Below are 25,484 nucleotides of genomic sequence, written 5' to 3'. Positions count from 1 at the left end.
TTCATGGATCAGAAGGAGTGGCCCGCATATGGTGTAAGTGCATTAAATCCTGGTTTTCAAAGAAAATTAGATAAGCAACTGAAGAAAAAGATTGCAGTGCTAAAAGGAAAAGGTTGTTCAGCAGAACTAGCAAGTTGCTGTTGCAGAGAGAATGGACCTGATGGATCAAATAATTTCCTTTTGAGTTGTTACCATTTTACAACTACAAGTTTGGAATATTATTTTAGATAACATAAGCGACATTGCATGTAAGGAACACAAGGTAAGCTTGTTTTTGAAAGTCAGAACTGCCTCCAATGTCTCAACACTAATGTCCAAATTGTCCTATTTTCTCACAGCAACAGAAACCATTCCTTCTGTACAAAATCTAATTTACATTTCTTCCCATTTACCATTCCTTGACACATCATCTCCACATTTTAATATGCAAAGCTATAAGTTCCTCACCACCTCCTTCCTATCATATTATTTATTTAAAATCAATGTATAGCCATCTAAATACTTCAATATTTTACTTGTGATTTTTTAGCCACATTTATCTCGTAAAATTTTGAATGGCAAGATCTAAAATCACACCAACTTGCTCTTATGACTAATACACTGCATATAAATATCCATGTAATTATTTAAAAACAAAATGATCAATGACTAAAATTCTGATGCAACACATCATGCTCCATGCCTTTTTTCACATTTTATATTGAAGTAGAAAGGCTAAAAATAAAATAATCAATTACATTGCCATTACAGATGTTGTTCTAAAATACCTGGGATATAGTTAGTCTGTGGCTCTATTCCAGCTGGAAAATTAGTGTTTTCAGGAATGGAATGTGTGTAGTCATCAAGTGGGGGCAACTCTGCTGGAATTTCTGTATGTCGTGGCACCAATACAGGAGGCAAAACTGAAATGAAAAGATAGGTCATTAATTTCTCTAACGTTAACTTTTCCCCCAGTCTTACACCTGCCATAGTTACAGAATATTATAGTGTGAAAATAGTATAAATGCACCAGATATTCTAATTATTAAGAAAAAGACCCCTAGAAACTTTTCACCAAATGTTCTTGCAACTCAGCACTAACAGGGCATACCACCTTTCTTGTGAAAATCCAAAGAGTTGGCCTTAGAAATGCTCAATGATTCCCACTCAACGTCCACTGAAGGTTTTAAAGAATTTCATATTTGAAGTGTAAAAGCTTAATTAAACCAAGTTGATATTGCACCCGATCTTCCAAAACTGACAATACTGATCCCTTCTCTTGACCAGCAGAGTAAAGCAAAAAAACAAAATGGACAACTCAATTAATATTCTTCATTCAAATACCCAAAATAAATACTTCAAATTACGTGGGTCGTTTCTTCTGATGCTTTCCTTCTCAGTAAAAAAAATCTCCTCAGCAGAAAGAATCTGAAGGAATAGTATTATGAAGCAAAGTGGAAGATTTAAGTCTAAACTAAACAGTACTCTGATGTGAAACACATCTAACTTGGCAGAGACCATTAGTCTGGAGGGTGTCAACAGCACCAGACTGTCACTAGCCTTTGAATAATTCAGATGGCTTATACACAGACTTATCACCTGCCTGCTTCAATCAACGTTACAGAATAAGATGCAACAGGGCAAGCAGATGTCAATTCTCCAGTTGGACAAAGTGAGCACTGGAAGCAATTCACATGACTGCACAACGGTGCTGAGGTGGAGATGGTTGACAGCATCAAGTTCCTGGGAGTGATGAACACCAATAATCTGTCCTGGTCCATCCACATTGTTATGCTTTCTTGACCAATGCGTCAATGTCCCTACTTCCCCAGGAGGCAAAGGAAATTTGACATGTCCACAAGAACTCTTACCAATTTTTATAGATGCATGACAGAAAGCTTCTTTTCTGGATTCACCAGAGTGTGGTATGGCAACTGCTCTTCGCAAGACCAAAAGAAACTAGAGAGTAGTGAACACAGCCCAATCCAGCATGCAAACCAGTCTTTCATCTATTGACTCCATTTATACTTCCCACTGTCTCAGGAAAGCAGCCAACAGTGAGCAGACTGATTCCTGGAATGTCCTGGAATGAGGAAAACTGGATCGACTGAGCTTGTATTCGCTGGAATTTAGAAAAATGTGGTGTACAGGAGGATCTCAGAAACATATCAAACCCTGATGGGACTGGACAGTCTAAATACAGGAAGAATGTTCCTGATGTTGGGCAAGTCCAGAACTAGGAAGGAGGGTAAGCCATTCAGGAATGAGATGAGGAAGAATTTCTTCACTCTAGAGTTGTGAACCTTAGAATTCTCTCCCACAGGGAGCTGTTGGGGCCAGTTTATTAGATATATTCAAGAGGGAGCTGGATGTGGCCCTTGCAGCTAAATGGATCAAGGTGTATGGGGACAGGGTAGGAATGGGATACTGAGATTACATAGGTGAAGACAATGACTGCAGATGGTGGAAACCAGATTCTGGATTAGTGGTGCTGCAAGAGCACAGGTCTCTGCACCAACCAAGCTATCAGACTTAATATTGAGTAATTAAGGGAGGCAACAGCCTAGTGGTATTACCATTGGACTGTTAATCCAGAGACCCAGCTAATGTTCTGGGGACATGGGTTCAAATCCAGCATGGCCGACAGTAGCTTTGGAATTTAATAAAAAAAATCTGGATTCAAGAGTCTAATGATGACCATGAATTTATTGTGAATTTACAGAATACCCATCTGGTTCACTAAAGTCCATAGAGAAGGAATCTGCCATCCTTACCTGGTCTGGCCTACATGGGGGTCCAGATCCACAGCAATGTGGTTGACTCTTAATTGTCCTCTGGACAATTGGGAATGCACAATAAATGCTGGTCTAGCCAGTGATGCCTACATTCCATGAATGAATGTTTTGAAAAAAATTCATCTACAAAACCACAAGTCAGGAATGTGATGGAAAACTCTCCAAAAGTAGAATTGAGCACACTCCAACAACACTCAAGCAAGACATTATCCAAGAAAAGGCAGGTCATTCGATTGCGCCACCTTCACTATTTACTCCCTCCAACCGACATATAGTGCAGCAGTGTGCAAAGATGATACACTGCAGAAACATGTCAAGGATACTTTGAAATCAACATTCCCTAACTACAACTTCTACTAGCCAGAAAGACAAAGACCAAGATATATGGCAAAGCACCACCTGTAAATTCCCCAAGATACTTGGAAATATTTCACCTTAGATGTCACTAATTCTAAATACTGGATCTCCCTAACAGCACGGCAAATTGTACATATACCAGATAAATTATCTTGCATCAGGGCAGCTTGTCAGGGGTAATCAAGAAAGGGCAACAAGTGCTAGCCTTGCTAACAATCAACCCACAAAAAGATTTAAAGTGCAAATGAACAAAAATTTAAGTTTTAAAAACTAAATTTGTATAGCCTAGCATTAGCTTGCACTCACCTGGTGTCTCCACCCTCTGATAGTGGTATGGATTAACACACACTTCATCCTTTTTAAGATTGAAAGCATATTCACAAGTTTCAATAGCTCGAAGCTCATGGTGACTGTGAAGATCAGGCCACCGCCACAAGCGACAGTAAATAACATGAGGCAAACCTTTGCGATGTGAAACTTGCAGCCGACCATCAAGTGATCTGTACAAAAAAAAGATGATAATGTAGAATTCTGAGGAAATAAAATTATAAATTCTATTATTATAAAGTTATTCTGAAATAAGTCACACTTAATACATAATTTACTAAAGAAAATCAACTGACCAGTTATTACCACCTTGTGGTTGATAAAGTTACGGTGTGAGTGAAGCAGCAAGGAGGTGGGCAATTAACTTTCTCAACTTACACAATACTTTGTTGCAATCACAGAACATTCTCAGAACCGTATACACTAGAGATACCAATTCAATTCTTTCAGGTAAAATGAGCCTCTCTTATTCATTCACGACAGGAGGGCATCACTGGCTGAGCCAGCATTTATTACTCATCCCTGATTGCCCAGAGGGTAGTTAAAAATCAACCACTTTGCTGTGGGTCTGGAGTCATATGTAGACCAGACCAGGTAAGGATAGTAGTTTCCTTCCTTCAAAAAAGGACATCAGTGAACTAGATGGGGTTTTCCTGACAACTGAAAATAGTTCCATGGTCAAGAGATTCTTAATTCCAGATTTTTACTGCTTTCAAATTCCGCCACCTGCCATGGCGAGTTTCAAACCAGTGTCTCCAGAACATGACCTGGGTATCTGGATTAACCACCTAGCAATAACCCAATTAAGCAGTCACCTCCACTAGGATATCATTATACTAGTACGCGTGGTATTCAAATCTCAATTTGGCTTTAGTGGACTGTATATTTCTTCTTAGTACTTCATGCTTCCTAAAAGGTATACCTTCACCTATAATCCTATTACTAGACTTGCTATAGTAAATTTAATCTTACCGAAGACTATACAAATTTTTGCAAACATTCAGTTAGACCTAGCTTATCGAAGATTCATTTCTTATAATATATCTAAGAAAAAACTGCCACCACAAATGTTTATTTGATCACCAAATCATTTTTAATTTTAAAAGTTATCCATTTTTGCCTTCTTGTACAAAAAGTTAAAAATGTGTAAGATTAGAATGAACATGTTGTCTGTGAGAAGAGGTATACAACTAGGGCTTGCATCTACTGAAATTTAGGACAGCTAGAGGCTGCTTGTTTGAAACATTCAAGATCCTGAGGGGCTTGACAGGGTGGATATGAAGAGCATGTTCCCTCTTAGAAAATCAGCAACAAGGGGTTGTTGTTCAACAATAAGGGATTGAGGGTCATCAGTCTTTGACACTACCTTTTTCAATTGGCAGAGTCTTTGAATAGTTTTAAGGCAGAGGTGGACAGATTCTTAATAAGATTGAAAAGTTATTGAGCAGAGACAGGAACAAAGTTGAGGTTACAAATCAGATTTACCAAGTGAGGGGCTCGATGGGCCAAACGGTCTACACTCCTGCTGCTTTTAACTCTCAGTGCTCATATTAAATAAATATTCTTCCCTGCACAGAAAAAAGGCTGTAAAAATATCAAGAGGTAAACTATTCGAGCCATAAAATCTAAAGGCAATATTTCTGAAGGTACAGTACTGTTGCCAGATTGAAGCCATAACATGGGGCAAAAAGCAAGCAAACTAATTTTACTGAAGAAATTTATAAATCAATAAACCCAAGTTAGCTCTCTCATATTCGTGATATGATTTGACATCAACCTCTTCAATGGCCTAGTGACAGCTTGAATAGACCAATATTATTCTCATTTCAAATTACAAGTTTAGAAATTCAAGCTCCATACTGGGACTTCAGCACTTAAAGACCGACATGCCAGTGCTACAATTGGTTGCACTGTTTAAGGGAATAAAAGCTTTCAATAAGATGTTAAAAGAAGCCAATTTGCAAGGTTCAAGCACGTTCGTCATGTGCCATTCAACCAAGATGACCAAAGAAAAATCAAATGTCGTTCAACTCTCTATTGTTTGCAAATTCTTTTGTCCAATATAGCTGCCATGTTTGATAACCTAATTGTCAACACTGCTCAATTTTGAAAGCTTATAAATAAAAAAAGATCCAAATTAGATTTTTGTTCATACATGAATTATTTGATCTAAAAAAAAACAAACATCTGCCAGGATTTTAGCTCATGGCAATGAGGAAGTATCCTCATGTGAATATGAACAGAGGATAATAAGATTCAGCAGAACTGCCCTTTATAATCAAAATCCTGCCAAAGCAATATCAGTAATCATACATGTTGAATGGCAACTTGAGTAACCAGCATACAAGATCATCACCAGAAAGGGTTGGTGTCGCCAATGAAAAGATAAAACTACACAATTGAATTACCATCAAAACATTAATATTCCAATTTTGTGCTCAAGACAGAAGGAAAGTCAAAAAGAACATAAACGTGAATGTTTTGGTTCACATGGAGGTTTGTTCACGCAGATCAAACAATTACGCACCATCAGGTTGCATTACAATTACACTCGTGTATAAGCAGCATTGAAGATTTCAGATGCGCTCATTTATTGCTTGCTTTAGACAATTGCAATATTAAGAAACCAGTTTTAACCCATAAAAGACGACAAAACCACCAAATAATGTGCAAACAGTTTTTTAAACTGCAAACTTGTAAAGTACTTCTATTTTTCTTTTGCCCTAGTTATAAATGCTATTTTTGCATGCATAATCAAGAGGCCAAGGATAGCAGGTTTCTTTGTGATGACTAAATGCAGGATGAAAAGGGAATTGTTTTGTCTTGCTGGAGAGAGTTAAAGGTAAAACAGTTTTACATTTAGCTATAATAATGGCTTAAGCCAAATACTGTGGGTTTTGGGATTCTGAATATATTCAGGAAATACTGAAATATCCAGTTAGGTAGCATCTATGGAAATCAATGATTATAAAGTTTAGGTTGACAAGCTATCATAGAAAATGTTACAAACTTTTAACATATTTTAAACAGGAACAAATACAATAGTTCAGAAGTACAATAGTAAAGTTCAATGATAGTGTGAAAAGCACAAGTGATTAAATGATATAAGAGATGATGGTGCACGGCAAAAGAGGGCATGAATGGAACATGTCAAAATAAGAGAAGCTTATCTTGAGAAGCTGGAAATGGCAATAGCCGATTCTGCTACTTACAAGCAGTGATTATAATCTGAAATTGATGAACATAATTTTGAATCTGCAAGGCTCAGATGTGTCTGTCTACTCTGCAGAAGATCAGTAAACTGCCCAAAGATTGTTTAAAAAATGAGGTGGAACGAAATGGAAGAATTTTCAAATATTATGGAGGAGATGGTGCTGGGAAAACAATTAGAAAGACTGATAATTCTCAACAATATGGCTTGCTTCCTAGGTTCTTAAAGGAAATGGCTTAAGTACAGTTAATGCTCTGGTTATAATATTTCAAAATACCTTTTGTTGAAAGGATTCTAGTGGATTCAAAATTACTAATGTAACACATTTATTCAAGAAAGGATGAAACTAGAAAGCAGAAAACACGAGCTAGTTAACCTAACATGGGTTCTTGCTGTTTGCCTAAAATGCATTATTAAAGAGTATATGACAGAATACTTGATGCATTTCGGCAGAGTCAACAGCTTTGTTAAAAGGGAAACTGTGCTTAAAATACATTGATTAGCTTTGAGTTTGGGGAAGAGAAAGAGCAACTCATAGATTATAGTGTCGTTGGATTTTCAAAATACATTTATTTGGCAAGGACATAGAACAATACAGTATAGGAACACGCCCTTCAGACCACTATTTCTGAGTTGACCAGGATGTAGTTCAAAATTGATCCCATCTGCCTACACATTGTCCATATCACTATTCCTTGCCTGTTCACATAGCAAAGTTGAAGAAACAGTTAGACATCACATCTGCTCCTACCACTTTCCTGGCAGCACTTTCTCAGAACCTACTAGCCTCTATGTAAAGCAAAAAAAAAAATTTCCCGCCTTATCCTAAACCTCTACCCCCTAATATTTTGACATTTCCATCATGGGAAAGAAACTTTGACTATACATCCTACACATGGACCTCAATTTTACATACTTCTATCAGGTCACCACATCAAAAGATTGTTGGACAAAATAAGAATATGTAGTAAAAGGAAGTGACTAATTTGCATGGATAAGAACTATTTAACCAATAGAAAGCAGACAGGGAATAAATGGATTTTTCTCAGTTTGGCAGGTTGTAGCTTGTGAGGGGTGCAACAGGGAACAGACTTGGGGTCTCAAAAATGCACAGTTTTATGTGAAAGAACAGGATGCAAGAGCTGAATGTATATAAGCTAAGTTTGCCAATGATAATAGCTAGGAAAGTAAATTGTCAAGAAGATGGTGACAGTCTGCAAAAGTGGGTACACAAAAACTTTGTAGATGAAATGTTATGGGGGAGGTGGGGGGGGGGGGGGTGAAGAGAAGCAGGAAGAAAAGAGGTAGGGGAGAATGAGCATGACCCAAGTACAGCACAGAAACAGACTGTTTGGTCCAACTCGTCCATGCCGACCAGATATCCCAAATTAATCTAGTCCCATTTGCCATCATTTGGCTCATAGCCCTCTAACCGCCTCCTATTCATATAACCAACCAGATGCCTTTTAAAGTACGTTGTAACTGTATCAGCCTTCACCACTTCCTCTGGCAGCTCATTCCATACAAGCACCAACTTCTGTGTGAAAAAGTTGCCCCTTAGGTCCTTTTATATCTTTCCCCTCACCCTAAACCTAGACCCTCTCGTTCTGGACTCTCCCATCCCAGAAAAAAAAACTTTGTTTGTTATTTATCCTATTTCATTCCTCAAGATCTTACAATCCTTTAGGGTCATTCCTAAGCCGTTGATGCTCCAGGAAAATAGCCCCAGCCTATTCAGCCTCTATCTGTAGTTCAAACCCTTCAACCCTGGCAACATCCTTTTCTGAACTCAAATTTCACATCATCCTTCTTACAGCACGTAGAGTAGAAGTGAACTCTGTATTCCAAAAGTGGTCCAACCAACATCCTGTACAGACGCAACAGGACCTCCCAACTCCGATACTCAATGCAATGACTGAAAGGAAAGCATACCAAATGCCTTCTTCACTATCCTGTCTTCCTCCACTTTCAAGGAACTATGAACCTGCACACCAAGGGCCATCCTGATTTGCCTTTCCAAAATGTAACACCTCACATACAGAGGAACCTCGATTATCCGAACAAGATGAGCAGGCAATATATTTTGTTCAGATAACTGATTACTCGGATAACCGATTCAATACCTCTCCTCTAGGACTCAGTTTTCTGAAGTTTCCTTTTTCCTTGCTCTGCCTGACTTGCTCCCTTTCACTATCTCAGGGTTGGTTTCTGAGGAAGACGCATATTTGTGTGTGAGGGATCTGCAGCATTGCTGAAGCCTCTCCCTGCCACTGCTTCACTTCAATGGGATTGATAAAGTGAGCACTTGATAATTGTGCTCCCTGTTCAGGAGACTAAGCACAAGCAAACATTGCGTACCCTGCCTCCCCACTGGTACATTTGACTCACCACGTTTCGAGCCAGCGGATAGAGTGAAGCGGCTAGATGCCTCTTATCTCTTCTTCAGAACAAAATGAAGTAACGGAATGGAGATGGCAGCCGGACTGGACACCAAGAGAAAGGCTGCTGTTGTTTCTTTTGGGGTGGGGGACGGGGAGTCTTCTCAAAATAGCAGACACACACAACCTTTTGACAAGTTTCCACTCTTCCCTGTATAGGGCAATGTTGGAGAGATTATCCAGGGAATGGAGGTTTAGTGTACACTCCTGTGCAGAACTCTAGAAAGAGCGAGAACGAACAAGCGAGGGACACAGCACGCGAGGTCAGTCATTTGGAGACGGTGCCTGGGCTCTCATTCATGTCCAGGACTGTTCTCGGCAGCATTTTAGTAAGCTGAATTCACTTTTAAACATAATAAACAAAGACGTGATCAGTGTTGGTAACACCTCTTTGATGTAATGTTTTTATCAGGACTTTGGGATCTTGTTTGGATCCAAAATTCAGATAATTGATAAGCAAGGTTCTTCTATATATCAAAATGAAATTCAATTAGCTGCTCCTCAGTCAACTGGCCCATTGTTGAGAAGGTGGGACCTCATGGTATCCTCCGCTAGTACAGGAATTGCCCTATCTGCCTTACAAAACATGAAAAGCTACCATTTATCACAACTTTCAAAAACTGTAGCCTTCGCATTTAACAGACTCGCTTACACTATTTCCACACCCCTGCAGCACAACTGCAGTAAACGCCATCTGTTCTCCTCTTTCCGATTTGCAACACCAGTGTCCTCAGAGTTATAGAGTCATAGGGATGTACAGCTAATGTGGCAGGGGACTGGGAACCAGAAGAGAAGACTACTAGACAGTGAGGTGGAAACTGAAGACTGAAAGGATCACAAAGTTAGCATTACCAATGGCAAAGAATAGGCAGAGAGCAGATGAATGCAAAAGAACTGGAAGGGTGCAGTTACATTGTTGGGGCTGTATTACAGGCCTCCCAACAGTGAGCATGAGGTAGAAGAACAAATAGGTAAACAGATTATGCAAAGATGTAGAGACAACAGGGTGGTGGTGATGGGAGATTTCAATTTTCCCAACATTGACTGGGATACACACTTAGTGTCAGAGGTCAGGAAGGGGCAGAATTTGTAAGGAGCGTCCACGAAAATTTTCTAGAGCAGTGTCAATAATCCGAGAAGGGAAAGGGCCATATTGGACCTGGCGGAATGAGCCAGGACAGGTGACAGACATTGCACTGGGGATTTCTTTGGGAATAGTGACCACAATTCTGCAAGTTTTAGAATACTCAGACAAAGATGAGAGTGGTCGTAAGGGATGAGTATTAAACTGGGTCAGGGCCAACTGTATCAAAATTAAGCAGGAGCTGGGAAATGTGGATTGGACACAGCTACTTGAAGGAAAGTCCACATTTGATATGTGGAAGGCTTTCAAAGATGAGTTGAAGATAGGCATGTCCTGTTGAAAACAAAGGATAGGAAAGGCAGGATTTGGGAACTGTGGACGACCAGATAAATCGTGCGATTAGCCAAGAGGAAAAGGGAAGCGTACATAAGGTCCAGGCAGCTAAGAGGAGAACGGGCCCTGGAGGAATATCGGGAAAGTAGGACCAGTCTTAAACGAAGTATCAAGCAGGCTGAAAGGGGTCATGAAATAGCTTTGGCGAGTAGAATTAAGGAGAATTCCAAGTCCTTTTTATTGTTATATAAGCAAGAGGGTAAACAGAAAAAGGGTTGGCCCACTAAAGGATAAAGGCAGGCAGGTTGCGTGTCAAACCTGAGAAAATGGGTGAGATTCTCAATGATTACTTTGCATCAGTGTTCACTGAGGAAAAGAGAAGTGATGAATGCTGATATTAAAGATAGAAGTTTATTTACTCTGGATCACATTGACATAAGGAGGAAAGACGTGTTGGGTAGGCTAAAGGATATTAAAGGTGAACAAATCCACAAGACCGAATGGGATCTATCCCAGGTTGCTGAGGGAGGCGAGAGGGGAAATAACTGGGGCCGTGACAGATATCTTTGTGGCATCCTTAAACACAGGTGTGGTGCCAGAGGACTGGACAGTTGCTAATGTTTTCCCCCTGTACAAGAAGGGTAGTAGGGATATTCAAGGTAACTACAGATCAGTGAGCCTGACGCCAGTGGTGGGAAAGTTGCTGGAGAAGGTACTGAGGGATAAAATCTATTTATATCTGGAGAAGAATGGGGTTATCAGTGATAGGCAACATGGTTTTGTGTGAGGTAGATCGTGCCTGACCAACTTTATAGAGCTCTTTGAGGAAGTGACCAAGTTGGTAGATGAAGGAAGGACTATAGATGTCATATACATTGACTTTAGTAAGGTGTCTGATAAGGTGCCCCATGGTAAACGAATACAGAGAGTGAAGTCACATGGTGTGTAGGGCGTTCTAGCTGGGCGGATGTGGACACTTTGGAGAGCATACAGAGAAGGTTTACGAGGATGTTGCCTGGTACGGAAGGTGCTAGCTATGAAGAGAGGTTGAGTAGGTTAGGATTGTTTTCATTAGAAAAAAGGAGATGGGGGGGGGGGGGGGGGGGGAAACCTGACTGAGGGTGGATAGAAATAAGCTTTTTCCCCAGCGTGAGGGATTCAATAACGAGAGGAGACAAGTTTAAGAAGGAAACATGTGGGAAGTACTTTACACAGAGGGTGGTAGGTGCCTGGATTGCATTACCAGCAGAGGAGGTAGAGACAGGCATGGTAGATTGATTTAAGATGCATCTGGACAGACGCAGAAGTAGGTGGGAAGTAGAAGGATACAGATAGACACTGTATGTGGATCAGCTCAGGCTGGGGGGGGCCAAAGGGCCTGTTCCTGTGTTGTACATTATCTTTGTTCTTTGTACAGCATGGGAACAGACCCTTCAGTCCAACCTGTCCACGCCAACCAGATATTCCAGCCCAATCTAGTCCCACCTGCCAGCACATGGCCCATATCCTTCCAAACCCTTCCTATCCATATGTCCATCCAAATGCCTTTTAAATGTTGCAATTTTACTAGCCTCCACCACTTCCTCTGGCAGTTCATTCCATACATATACTACTCTCTGCATGAAAAAGCTGCCCCTTAGGTCCCTTTTGTTTCTTTCCCCTCTCACCCAAAGCCTACACCTTCTATTTCTGGATTCCCCCACCCTCGGGGAAAAGACTTAGTCTATTTTTCCTAACCATGCCCCTCGTCATTTTATAAACCTTTAAGGCTACCCCTCAACCTCCGACAGTCCAGGAAAAACATCCCCAGCCTGTTCAGCCTCTCCCTATAGCTAAAATCCTAGAACCCTGGCAACATCCTTGTAAATCTTTTCTGAACCCTTTCAAGTTTCACAACATCTTTCTGATAGGAAGGCGACCAGAATAGCATGCAATATTCCAACAGTGGCCTAACCAGTGTCCTGCACAGCCACAACATGACCTCCCAACTCCTGTACTCAATACTCTGACCAATAAAGGAAAGCATACCAAACGCCACCTTCACTATCCCATCTACCTTGGACTACTTTCGAGAAGCTATGAACCTACACTCCAAGGTCTCTTTGCTCAGCAAAACTCCCGAGGACCATAGCATTAAGTGTATAAATCCTGCTAAGATTTGCTTTCCCAACATGCAGCTCCTCGCATTTATCTGAATTAAATGCCATCTGCCACTTCTCAGCCCATTGGACCATCTGGTCAAGATCCCATTGTAATCGGAGGTAACCTTCTTTGCTATCCACTACACCTCCAATTTTGGTGTCATCTATAAACTTACTAACTATACGTCTTATGCTCACATCCAAATCATTTCTATAAATGATGAAAAGAAGTGAACCCAGCACCGATCCTTGTGGCACTCCACTGGTCACAGGCCTCCAGTCTGAAAAAACAACCCCCCACCACCACCACCGTCATCCACCTTTGATGACTCCAAACGGCTAGTTCTCCTTGTATTCCGTGAGATCTAACCTTGTTAACCAGTCTCCCATAGGCAACCTTGTCAAACACTTTACTGAAGTCCATACAGATCACATCTACTGCTCTGCCCTCAATCCACTTTGTTATTTCTTCAAAAACTCGATCACTTGTCAGCATTTTCTCACACAAGCATTAGATATACAAAGCTATCCTTTACCTCCATTCAACTTCCTAGGACTGCAATTATTTCTTCCATGAAGCAGCATTTACTTGTACTTCCTTGAATTTGGTATAGCTTTCTCATAATATAGGCACCCAATTTGAGAACAATGGGAATTCCCTTTACTAAACACCAACAAGCTGAGTCCCCAATTTGTAATGATTGCCAGATTAAAAAGTTTTACTTTTGCCCCTTACACTGATAGCTCAGCAAAAGCTCAAGAAACACCTAATCTCAATGAGGCATTTTACAACCTTCCACAAGTCAACATTCTGTTCAACATTTTCAGGTCATAACCAGAATTTGATATTTTTTCTCCCAGACTGAGTGCTGGTAATTATTCTGTCATTGTTAGTTACAACCCTGGACTCCTATTTTGTTTCTTTAATTGACCCATTGCCATCCCTTTTGTCATTGATTTATACCTGCATTCCACTTATTTGCAGACAACCCACTTATTCTTTAAGCCTCCATCTTCCTTCAAACATATTGCATCTGTGACACATTGCAGTTCTGACAAGATACCAACCTGAAAATATTAGCTGTTCATTATGCTGCTAGACCCTACTGAGCATATCCAGCATCTTCTGTGCAAAATTGAATAGGCTTTCTCAGTCAAATAAAAATAAAAGACTACCACATATTCACCCTGTACCTCTGACAGCTAAACATTCCAATGTGCTTCACAGAAAAGCGTTGAGGCAAGATAGACACCATGCCACATATTAGGACAGACGGCAAAATCGCAAGTCCAAAAGATATAGGTATTATAGAGGCCTTAGAGGAAAATTATTGAAAGTCAACAGGATTTAGGAAGGGAATTCCAGAACTTAGAGGTAGCTGAAAGCCAAGCCAGCAATAGCAACAGCATTAAAATAAAAAATAATGTTCAAGAGGCTAGATTGACATGAATACAGAAATCTTGAGTTTTAAAGCTAGAAGAGAGCGCTGTGGGGTGAGGCCACAAAATTTGAAAAGAAGAATAAGGATTTGGAATTCAAAGTATTGCTTGAGCAAAGCACGGTGACTCAGTGTTTAGCACTGCTGCCTCACAGTACCAGGGTCCCAGGTTCAATTCCAGCCTCGGGTGACTGTGTGGAGTTTGCACATCCTCCCGTGCCTGCGTGGGTTTTCTCCAGGTGCTCTGGCTTCCTCCCACAATCCAAAGATGTGCAGGGTTTTGCCCGAAACGTCGATTTCGCTGCTCCTTGGATGCTGCCTGAACTGCTGTGCTCTTCCAGCACCACTAATCCAGTACAAAGATGTGCAGGTCAGGTGAACTGGCCATGCTAAAATTGTCCATAGTGTTAGGTGCATTAGCCGGAGGGAAATGGGTCTGGGTGGGTTATTCTTTGGAGGGTCAGTGTGGACTTGTTGGGCCAAAGGGCCTGTTTCTACACTGTAGGGTATCTAATCAAAGCTACAAGAGCTCAGCACTATTAAGGACAAGGGCAGAGTTTTGAATCAACCAAGTTTCTGGAGTGCAAGTACCAGTCAGGTGTACATTGGGATTGCTAAATCTAGAGGCAACAAAGGTATAAGCAGGGCTTCAGCAACAAATGATATGAGGCGGAGACACAGTCAGGCAATATTAGTGGGACTATTGCCCAAATATTGTTGAAGGGCATATTGCTTCTTCTGTGCAAACACTTTAAATATAGAATCAGCAAATATCGTTTCGCCATAAACTTGCCAGAAAGGATAGTTTACATGTTAGTGGCTTCAAAGCTTAAACTTCTAACACTGCAATATTATTTTATGTGCAACACGTTACCACTCTGAAGTTGTGACTTGTAAATGCTTTACTGATATTATTACACTCAGGCTTTTATTTTGAATGATGATTCTCTTCACTTGCACTACTGAATTCTATGCAGCAGCAAATACAAAAGACAAGCCAAATGATAATGTGATAATCAGATTGCAGAAAGATACCAACTATTAGACATCAGGCTTACCATGCCTCTCCCAGCTTTGATTTATCAAATTATCAAATCACTCTGTTGCCCTTTCCCCTCCAGAATTACAATTTTTACTTCTAACTATCAATTCCCCATTTAATAGAGGTTGCTCAACCTCTTTCTGCCTCTTTTCAGCTAGCATAGCAAGTCATGGTTTAGTCAATCACTAGACTAATAATTCAGAGACAGAGGTAATATTCTGGGGATCAAATTTCAAACTCTGCCATGGCAGACTACGGAATTCAAATTCAATTAAAGAAAATCTGGAATTAGAGTTCAATGGTGACCATGAAACTATGTCAACTGTAGGAAAGACCCATGAGAACAAAAACTAGTACAGCAAAGAATCAGGCTCTTCAGCCTACTAAGCCTGCACCAACAAATGACACCTTTCTAAACTTAAACTTTTGCTCTATGGTCAGTATCAATTTATTCCCCGCCTATTCACTTTTCTGCCAAATTGTCTCAAATGTTGCTCCAGTATCTGTTTCTACCACCTCTTCTGGCAGCACATTCTAGGCATCTAACACCCCACGTAGAAACAAAACTTGCCTCACATCTCCTTTTACCTTAAATTATGCCCTCCAGTAATTATTTCTACACTGGAGAAGAGACTCCAGCTACCCACATTCCTTAAATTTGTAAACTTCCATCAGGTCACCTGTCAGCCTCCAATATTCAAGTGAAAAACAAATAAGAGAGTTTGTCCAATCTCTCAATCATAGAATCCCTACAGGGTGGGAAGCAGGCCATTCAGCCCATCACTTCCACATTGACCCTCTGAAGAGCATCCCATTCAGACCCACCTTATCCCTATAAACCTGCATTCCCCATGGTTAACCCATGTAACCTCCACACTTTTGGACTGTGGAAGGAGACCAGAGCACCTGGAGAAAACCCACACAGACATGGGGAGAATGTGCAGACAGTCACCCAAGGATGGAATCAAACTTGCGTCCCTGGCACTGAGGCAGCAGCAACTACTGAGCCTCATTGGTTAGATCTTCCAAACCATGCAATAGCCTAATAAGCCTTTTCGGTTTTCTCTCCAAAGCTTTCACATCTTTTTTATATCAACATGCGCTAGAAAATGAACATGCCTCACTCTAGACTCACTATCCAGCAGATCCTTCTCCTTTGTGAATATTGATTTAAGTATTTGTTAAAAGCATCATGTGCTTAGTTTGTTTCCACACATGAATTCCTTCTTTTATCCTTGTATATATCTACCCAATCCCTAGCTACTCTTTTGCGCTTTACATGCGTAAAAGCTTGGAATTTTCCACAACCTTGTTTGCCAAGGAAATTTCATGGCCCCTTTTACCCCATCTAACTAAAATTCTTTCCCACTTTCTTTACTGTCTTCAAGAGCTGTCTTCAGTTTCCTAAACCTTACGCATGACATTTTTTGACACAGCTCACAATTTCTCTCATTATCCAAGGTTCCCAAATCCTGCTCTCCTTATCCTTCATTTTGAATAGCAACATGCTAACCCCAAACACTTAAAAGATTCCCACATGACATGTGGATTTACTCTTAAACAGCTGCCCCCAATCTACATTCCCAAGTTCCTGCCTAATATTGTCATAGTCCATTTTCTCCCAATTTATTATTTTCTACAAGTAATTTAAAAAGCTTACGGAATTACAGTAATGTTCACAAAATGTTCCCTCACAGAGTTCAATTACTTGGCTGGGCTTATTCCCCAATATCCCTCCCTAGTTAGGAATATTACGTATCACTTGAAGAAACCTTCCTGGTTGCACCAATTGGGGAAATTCCAGTCATGGTAGGGAAAGTTAAACTCACTCACCATAACAATCTTGCTGCTTTTACATATTTCCAAAGTCCACCCACATAGCTGTTCCTCCATCTCCCGCTGGCTGTTGGACAACCCTAAAGTGATTGCACCCTTCCTATTCCTGAGCTCTACCCAGATGGCCTCACTGGATGAGCAAAAGCTGTCCTCCCTTAGTACAGCTGTGACATGCTCCCAAGTCAGTGACAGTGGCATACTCCTATCTCCACCCCACAATGGTATTTTTTTTAAAATCTATCACACTTGAAATGTCTAAATTTGGGATGGTTAAGCAGTCAGTCTTGTCCCTTTTTCAAATCAAGTCTCTGTAATTGCTCCAACATCATTGTAATATGTACTAATCCAAGCTAGAAATTCATCTGCCTTATCTTTCTTATGCTTATTAAAATAGATATACTTTAGACTGCCAGACCAGCTATATTCAGTATCCTTTCTGCCCATTCTTCCTGTTAAGCTTTGTTCACTAATGCCTTTCGGTAAGGAAACTGCCGTCGTTACCTGGTCTGGCCTACTTGTTACTCTAGATTCTTGGTAATGTGGCTGACTTTTAAAAAAGTAATTCAGGATGGACATAACCACCTGAAGTCCAAATAACATTCTTGCAAACTTAAGAGGCCTAGCCAGTGATACCCACATTCTGTGAATGAAAAAAAAGCATTCAGATTTTAAAAACATTCACTCTAGCTTTTTTGATAATCCCCTTAAAGCTGCATTTTCTAATTACCAAACATTCTGGCACTGAAACTTTTTTACTTTAATTTTTCTCAATTGTTTTTGAATCTGTTCAGTTCTAATAAGAGCCAAATACTATACCAGCATTTGCATCTGCACCTTCTTCAGTCTTAGTTTTTTTTAAGTGTTATGTTCTGTTCAGAATTGGTCTCAATACTCCAGCTGGCATCTAACCGGTCAGTTATGGAGATTCAACGACAAGCTCCTTGCTTTTAATTAGAATATTAAGGATCACATCATCAGAACAGGAGTATGCCATTCAGTCCCTCAAACTGGTTTTGCCATTCATTCTTTGAGATCACGACTGATCTATGGCCTAACTCCAAATATCTTCATTTGGCCTATATTCCTTAATATTTTTGCTTAACAATAAAATAAACTCTTACAGATTTAAAAATTAACAACTGATCTAGCATCAACTGCCATTTGTGGAGCAGAGTTCCAAACCTCTACCACCCTATGTAGAGTACCTCCTCATATCTATCCTGAATAGTCTAAAAATTAGGGCCAGATTATGTCCCCTAATTCTAGAATCTCCAACCAGCAGAAGTAGGTATGCCTTCTGATGGACTAACTCAACAATTGGAAATCAATTCACAAGTTGGAGCAGTGGAAGAATTAAAATGTTAGCTAACTTTGAATTACAATCTACTGACTGAAAATTGCACAGGAGAGCAAAGGATACAAATAAGCTTTCGGCAATATCATAATGTAACTAATTATGATCCTCAGTTTTTTGTTTTTGCCCCATGAATAACTAGACAGCCAGCCCAAACATAAAATATTTAGGAGAATCTCTCTTCAACATCAGGATAGCATTATGTCTGACATGGACAATATAAAAGTTATTGCTTCTCCTCTTTAGTATTTGACTTAAACCAGAAAAACCTATTGAAAAATTAATAATCTCATAAAATAACTTTTGTAGCCAGGATATGGGTATATTTTCAAAATGAAGAGACTACACTAGAACCACAACCATAATTCAGTGCAGATGCATGTGGAAGAAGAAAATTAAACTTTAGTAAATCAAACATTCAGGCTTCTCCTCAGCAACATAATACCAGTCATTAACGTAAAGAACCATTGTCCACAGAGAAATTTGCCCGTCTTGAATTGAAAATACGGCTTCAGACTTCAGTCAATTCCAGATAGGTTAATGATGGTGCACATTAGGACTACAGACACTAAGTTACTTATTTGCCTGGAGGAAATAGGGAAAAATTATATTTGTGGGTCAATGACATGTTGCTTTAGTTTGCGATTTGATATGCTTAAGATGAAGCCGTCTTTAAATATTTCCTGTTATTTTAACAACTACTGGAAATACACAGGTCTGGCAGCATTGGGAGGGAGTGTGGGGGAGTAGAATGAGGGAAAGTAGGGGATGGGGGGGGCGCGGGGTATGCTTGGAGCAAGTATAAGCAAGGTGGATAGGGAAACAGGAGTGTTGGAGAGGAGGAGACCAGAAGATTTAAATGTTTCAGGTCATTAATCTTTTATCAACTGTGAAGTTGGCTTCCGTTCTCTACCAATGCTACCAGATCTGCTTTGTTGTTTCAGTCAAAAAATAGCATTACAGTGAAAAAAGTAAATCTAACAATTTGAATATTGATAATCAAAATATTAAGACTGACTGATATATTGCTCACCTTGCACAAAATATTAAAAACAATTTTAAAGTATGCACTATGGACATTAATATAGCTGCACTAAAGTTAACAAATTTTTTAAATTACATTTCCACTGATAACGGGAAAGTAAACCTAGTAAACAGGATTTTGTTGTTTGAATAGACAACCTGTTAGTCATTAAATAGAAATAGCCTTTATGCATAGAATGCATCTCTTATTATTTGGCTCATAAAATACACAAGCTTTATCTGAATCAGATTTAAAAATGAGAAAATATTGGAAGTACACATCAGGCACATCTGCATCCGTAAATAAAACAAAAGATAGGTCAACTTATTTTGGGTGTAGACCCTCTTTTGAATGTATTGTGCCATGTATTTTCACCAATTTTTTCCGACCTCCTTTAGATTCCACAAAAAAAACACCAAAAAACACCAAGAGTGAATTCAAACATTGACAACTCAAAATGCCCACAAATTAATCCCAACATCCCACTGTGTGGAAGAACAGAGCTTTTAGTGACTGTATATTCACCTGGTTTGCTCAGGAAAGCTGTAAAGGCCTGTTGTATCCCACTGATCTACTGTACCAGGTGTACTCAGTCCCCAAATTTCAGAGCATGTGCTGTGCATAAAATTAGAAAAAAAAAGGTAAACATGGGGCATGGTGTAGTGAAAAGCTGATGGAGGATTATACATGTAGACAACATAAAAATAAGCTGCTTTAAATAAGAAATGTCAAGATTCCAATCAAACAATAAGTTTTAGGGAAAAAGAAAGGAGAATATGCATTCATTCAACTTACCATGGAAGCTTATTGCATAGTGGTTGATGTCCCACAATGCATGCCAGAAACAGACATTTTTCACAAAGCATGCTTCAAAATAAATGTTCAGTGATAAACAGGTAGGCACATATATTCCCTTCACCCCAAAATCTACAAAATATTGAACATAATCAAAAGTAACAAAGGCATTAAAGGATAATGTGTATTGAAAATGGCCATTAAATTTTGTGCAAAAGGAACCTTGAAAGCATACAAATTTCTGCTATAATCATGACATGCAACATTAAATAAAATCACTGTAAAAGTGCACAACATATCCTTTAGTTCAGAAGTACCCAACTTTTTAAAATCTACATCTGCTACAATTTTTTTTCAACATGTTACTAAATCTTACTTAGATATCAAACGGTGTTCTGGGGACAGGATAGATTTCCTAATTGTCTTTGTTGAATTCTCTGGAACAATAGGGATCAAAGACTCAAGTCCTTTATAACAAAAAAAGCCAAACAAAATTCCATGACAGTTTATAGCCAGAACAATATTAAGCTACACTGTCACTAACAAAATGCTATTTAGAAATAACATATTGTATCATAGAAAAGAACTTTAACAGTAGCCGTCCTGCCTTTCCAGTTAATACTCTTCTTGGTCTTTTGCTAACCGTCCACTGCTTCCTTTCTACTCATTCCCTTCATATAGTAGTGGCTGAGAACTGAACACCAAATAGTTTTTATAGCTTTCATTCTTGAACTCCAATCATGACATTTTAACTAAAATATCTCTTGTTCGGTTTGCAGATTTAAACCAACATCAAATATTTATATCAGACAGGCTAATTAGACCTAAAAAAGGAGAAAATACTAGAGAAACTTGGGCCTGGTGGCATCTGCAGCCTGAGAGAAAAAAAAAGTTATTAGAGTTAACACTTCAATCTAATATGACTTCCTCAGAACTGAAATGTTAACAGTTTCCCTCTGCACAAATACTGCCACACCTGCTGAGTTTCTCCAGAACTACTACTTTTTGGATTTAATTTCCAGCATCCGCAGTATTTGACTTATCCTTGAGCTAATCAGATTTCTGGGCAACACAAGAGCTCTATCCCAACAGTATTCCTTGGAGTACTCTATCTCCAAACCTCTTTTCAATCCAGATATTGAGCCACAACTTAAATGTCCTCATATCACTTATTTTTGAAATTATGCAAGTTCCAAATTCCCTACTTCACACCATTCACCATTTATTCCAGGGACTCTGCTGCTGAACATTTTGATGAATCGTCATTGCCTCAAGTGAAATCTTTTAAGATTCACACCTATGCTACTATCTGCTCACAACAGGCTTGCAAATTCTTCTGATCACGCAAGCATATAAATAGTTAAATAGTTAAATTAAAGTTATCAATTAACACAAGGGTTTGCAATGCACCGCTTTTTCATCATGATCAATGGTTACTTATCACTCAAAACATCAGTTGACTGTTGACTGTTCCCAAACTTAGTTCTCATGTTGCAATTTAATTTGCAGTTTCCTCCATATTCTTCAGTAAAGCAATGAAAATCATGTTCCACCCACCCAATTTTAATGTACTTGCAGCATCCCATTCAAATTGTGCCACTTCCTTTATCAAAGAACGTAACAACATACAAGAGGATAAACAATTAAAAGTATTATCCTTACCTCTGGGGTCATGCTCCAACTCCGATGTATATGTGGCTTTAAGTACTTTTTTTCAAATCAGTCTGCTTGAACACGTTATGTGTTCTATTCCCCTTTGAAGCAGGGTTTCACAGGATCAACTGCACTTACCAACAAGGTTTCCCTCTCCCAAAAAATTATTTTGCTCCCAGCCAAAGTACAGCCAACACGTCCAAAGTATTTTGCCAAAATATCCAATAAGACTACTTGCTGGCCTATTTTGTAGGCTTTTAAATAGTAGTTAAATTGCAGAACTACTAACATCATGTGAAGTCCATAAAAATCTATTTTAAATATTCCAATAATGCAATTTACATAAACAATCTGGATGAGAATGTAGGAGGCATGGTTAGTAAGTTTGAGGATGACACCAAAACTGATGGTATAGTGGATAGTGAAGAAGGTTATTTAAGATTACAAACCACCCTTAATCAATTAATGTCAATGGATTCAAGAGTGCGAGATGGACTTCAATTTTGGTTAAATGTGAGGTATTGCGTTTTGGTAAAAAAAACAAACAAGTGTAGGGCCCTGGATATTGTTGTAGAATATAGTTACCCATGGATTCAGGTACATTATTCTTCAAAATTTGCGTCACAGGTAGTTTAGGTGTTTAACATGTTGCCTTCATTGCTCAGACCTTTGTAAATAGGAGTTGGGACATCATGTTGAGGTTGGACAAGAGGTGAGGCCTCTTCTGGAGTACTGTGTACAGTTCTGGTTGCCCTGCTTAGGAAGGATATTTTTAAATTGGAGAGAGTTCAGAAAACATTTACCACAATGCCAGGACTGGAGGGTTTGAGTTATAAATAATAGGCTAGGATTTTTCTCACTGGAACGTAGGGAGATTGTTGAGGGATGACCTTATACAAGTTTGTAACATCATGAGGGGCATAGATAAGATGATTAGGAAGGGTCTGTTCCCAAAGGTGGGGGGAGTCGCATATATTCTGGCGAGAGGGGAAAGTTTAGAAGCAACCTTTTTTTTAAAAAGTGTTGAATTAACTGCCTGAGGAAGTGGTAGATGTACATCCAGTTACAATGCTTAAGAGATTTGGAAAAGCACATGAATAAGAACAGTTGAGAGGGATATGGGCCGAATGCAGGCAAGTGGGACTAGTTTAGTTTGGAAAAGTGAACAGCGTGGACTAGCTGGACTGAAGGGTCTGTTCCCATGCTGTGTGACTATGGTGTGATTCTTGACAAACTTATTTAATAATGAGCCCAAGAAGAAACTGAACATTAGAAATCTTCATACTAGGATCGCAAAGTGAGAGGTGATTCATTTTGGGAGGTTTAATAAGGATAGAACATAGATATAGAACACAGAACATAACAGTGCAGTACAGGCCCTTAAGCCCTCGTATGTTGCACTGACCTGTGGAACCAATCTAAAGCCCATCTACACTATTGCATTCTTGTCCATATGCCTATCGAATGACCATTTAAATGCCCTTAAAGTTGGCGAGTCTACTACTGCTGCAGGCAGTGTGTTCCACGTCCCTACTTCTGAATTTAAAAAAAACTCTGACATCTGTCCTATATCTATTACCCCTCAATTTAAAGTGACATCCCCTCGTGCTAGCTCTCACCATTCAACCAATCTAACCCTCTGATCATTGTATATATGTCTCAATTAAGTTGCCTTTCAATCTACTTCTCTGTAATGAAAACAGCTTCAAGTCCCTCAGTTTTTCCTTGTGAGACCTTCTCTCCATACCAGGCAACATCCTAGTAAACCTCCTCTGAACCCTTTCCAAAGCTTCCACATCCTTCCTACAGTGTGGTGCCCAGAACTGTACGTAATACTCCAAATGTGGCCGCACCAGAGTTTTATTCAGCTGCAACATGATCTCATGGTTCAGAAACTCAATCCCTCTACCAATAAAAGTGAACACAGAGTATGCCTTCTTAACAACCTCATCAACCTTGATGGCAACTTTCAAGGATCTATGTACTTGGATACAGAGCTCTCTGCTCATCTACACTAGCAAGAATCTTACCATTAGCCCAGTACTCTGCAACCCTGTTACTCCTTCCAAAGTGAATCATCTCACACTTTTCCACATTAAAAAACTTTGTTCAGCATTTGTTTCAAATCGCATTGAGCTTGCACGGATAGGATATACACAATGAATGGTATTCCTCAGGGACCCAAAGAACAAAGGGGCCTAGGTGTACAAGTTCATAGATCCCTGAAGGTGTCAGCACAGGTAGATAGGACAGTGAAAGCAGTATACAAGACGCTTCTCTTCATTAGCTGTGGGCATATAGTATTGGAGCAGGAAAGTCTTGTTACAACTTTATAAAACTTGGTTAGGCATTGAATGAACTTCTGCGTGCAGTTCTAGTCACCATAACATCAGAAAGACATGTTTGCACTGGAGTGGCTGCAGAGGAGATTCACCAGGATGCTGCCTGGGATGAAAAGTTTCAGCTATGAGGAGTCTGGGTTTGTTGCCTTGGACGGAGGTAGCTGAGAGGAGCAATCTGATTGACGTACACAAAATTATGAGGCACAGGGTAGGTTATGAATGGCTCTTCTCCATGACAGATATATCAAAGGCCAGAGGGTGCAAGTTTAAAATGTGCGGAGCAAGTGTTTAATAGGAGGTCAGAGGAAAATGTTTTTAATCCAGGTGAGTAGATATATGGAATATGCTGTCTGTCTGACAGGGTGGTGGGGAGGCAGGTACTCTCACCACATTTAAGTAGCATCTGGACTGAGTGCTTAAAATGTTAGGGCAGAGTAGAATATTGGCCAAGTGCATAGACACTGTGGGCCAAAAGATTTGTTCCTATGCTGAATGACTATGACTGAGGGGGCAACCAGGCAGGCTACAAAATTATTTTTCTACTGCCTATATTTTTATTTACTTTCAATAGGCGGTAAATCTGTTGATGTGTGCAGTACTTGAGCCAAGGACAACTTGAAACATGTTTTGCCAATTTTTTTAAAATGCCAAATGTCAAAGAAAATGAATGACATTGAGAGGCAATAACATGAAATGTTAGCCATCACTGAATTCTCCAACATCCTAGGGGTCACCACTGACCAAACACTGAACTAGTCATGTAAACATAGTGGCTACAAAACCAGATCAGAGGCCAGGAATCCTGCAGCAAAGTAAATTTTCCTCCCAACTCCCCAAATCCTGCACATTATCTACAAGACAGAAGTCAGAAATGTAATGGAAATACATACTCGCCTGGATGCGGCAGCTTCAACAACACTCAAGCAGCTTGACAGCCATCCAGGGCAAATCAACCTTCTTAATTTGTACCACATTCACAAAACATCCATCTACCTCAACCATCACTCAGTATAGTATTGCGTGCCATCTACTAGATGTATTGCAGATAGTTACCCAGACAACTTCAAACAGCATCTTTCAAACCCATGACCATTTCCATCTCGGAGGACAAGTACAGCGACGACATGGAAACACCAGTACCTGGAATTTTTCCAAGCTATTCACCATCCTGACTTGGAAATATATTGCCATTCCCTCAGTGTCTCCAGGTCAAGATCCTGGAAATTCATCTCCTACAGCAATGTGGGTTTACCTACAGCACAAGAACCAGCAGATGAAGGTGACAGCTCACCACTTTCTCAAGCCTCACTAAGGATGTGCAAAAACACTGGCTT

General features: G+C 39.7%; 1 protein-coding gene across 2 annotated transcripts in view; it reads right to left on the bottom strand.

The window, feature by feature from the left end:
- smad2 (SMAD family member 2) overlaps positions 1–25,484 on the bottom strand; it is a 110,681-nt gene that overhangs the window by 49,671 nt on the left and 35,526 nt on the right. Inside the window, exons 2-4 of one of the 2 annotated variants that reach the window (XM_072574865.1) lie at positions 19,886–19,975; positions 3,438–3,631; positions 768–902 (exon numbers count right to left, since the gene is read on the bottom strand). In XM_072574865.1, coding sequence (XP_072430966.1) covers positions 768–902; positions 3,438–3,631; positions 19,886–19,975 — 419 coding nt within the window. The remainder of the gene's footprint in view (positions 1–767; positions 903–3,437; positions 3,632–19,885; positions 19,976–25,484) is intronic. The other variant, XM_072574876.1, reaches the window with a different exon arrangement.

Source organism: Chiloscyllium punctatum, chromosome 1, assembly GCF_047496795.1.
Source record: "Chiloscyllium punctatum isolate Juve2018m chromosome 1, sChiPun1.3, whole genome shotgun sequence".
Classification (NCBI taxonomy): Eukaryota; Metazoa; Chordata; class Chondrichthyes; order Orectolobiformes; family Hemiscylliidae; genus Chiloscyllium; species Chiloscyllium punctatum.
Note: the sequence above shows the minus strand (reverse complement) of the source record. Positions and strands in the feature narration are given on the sequence as shown.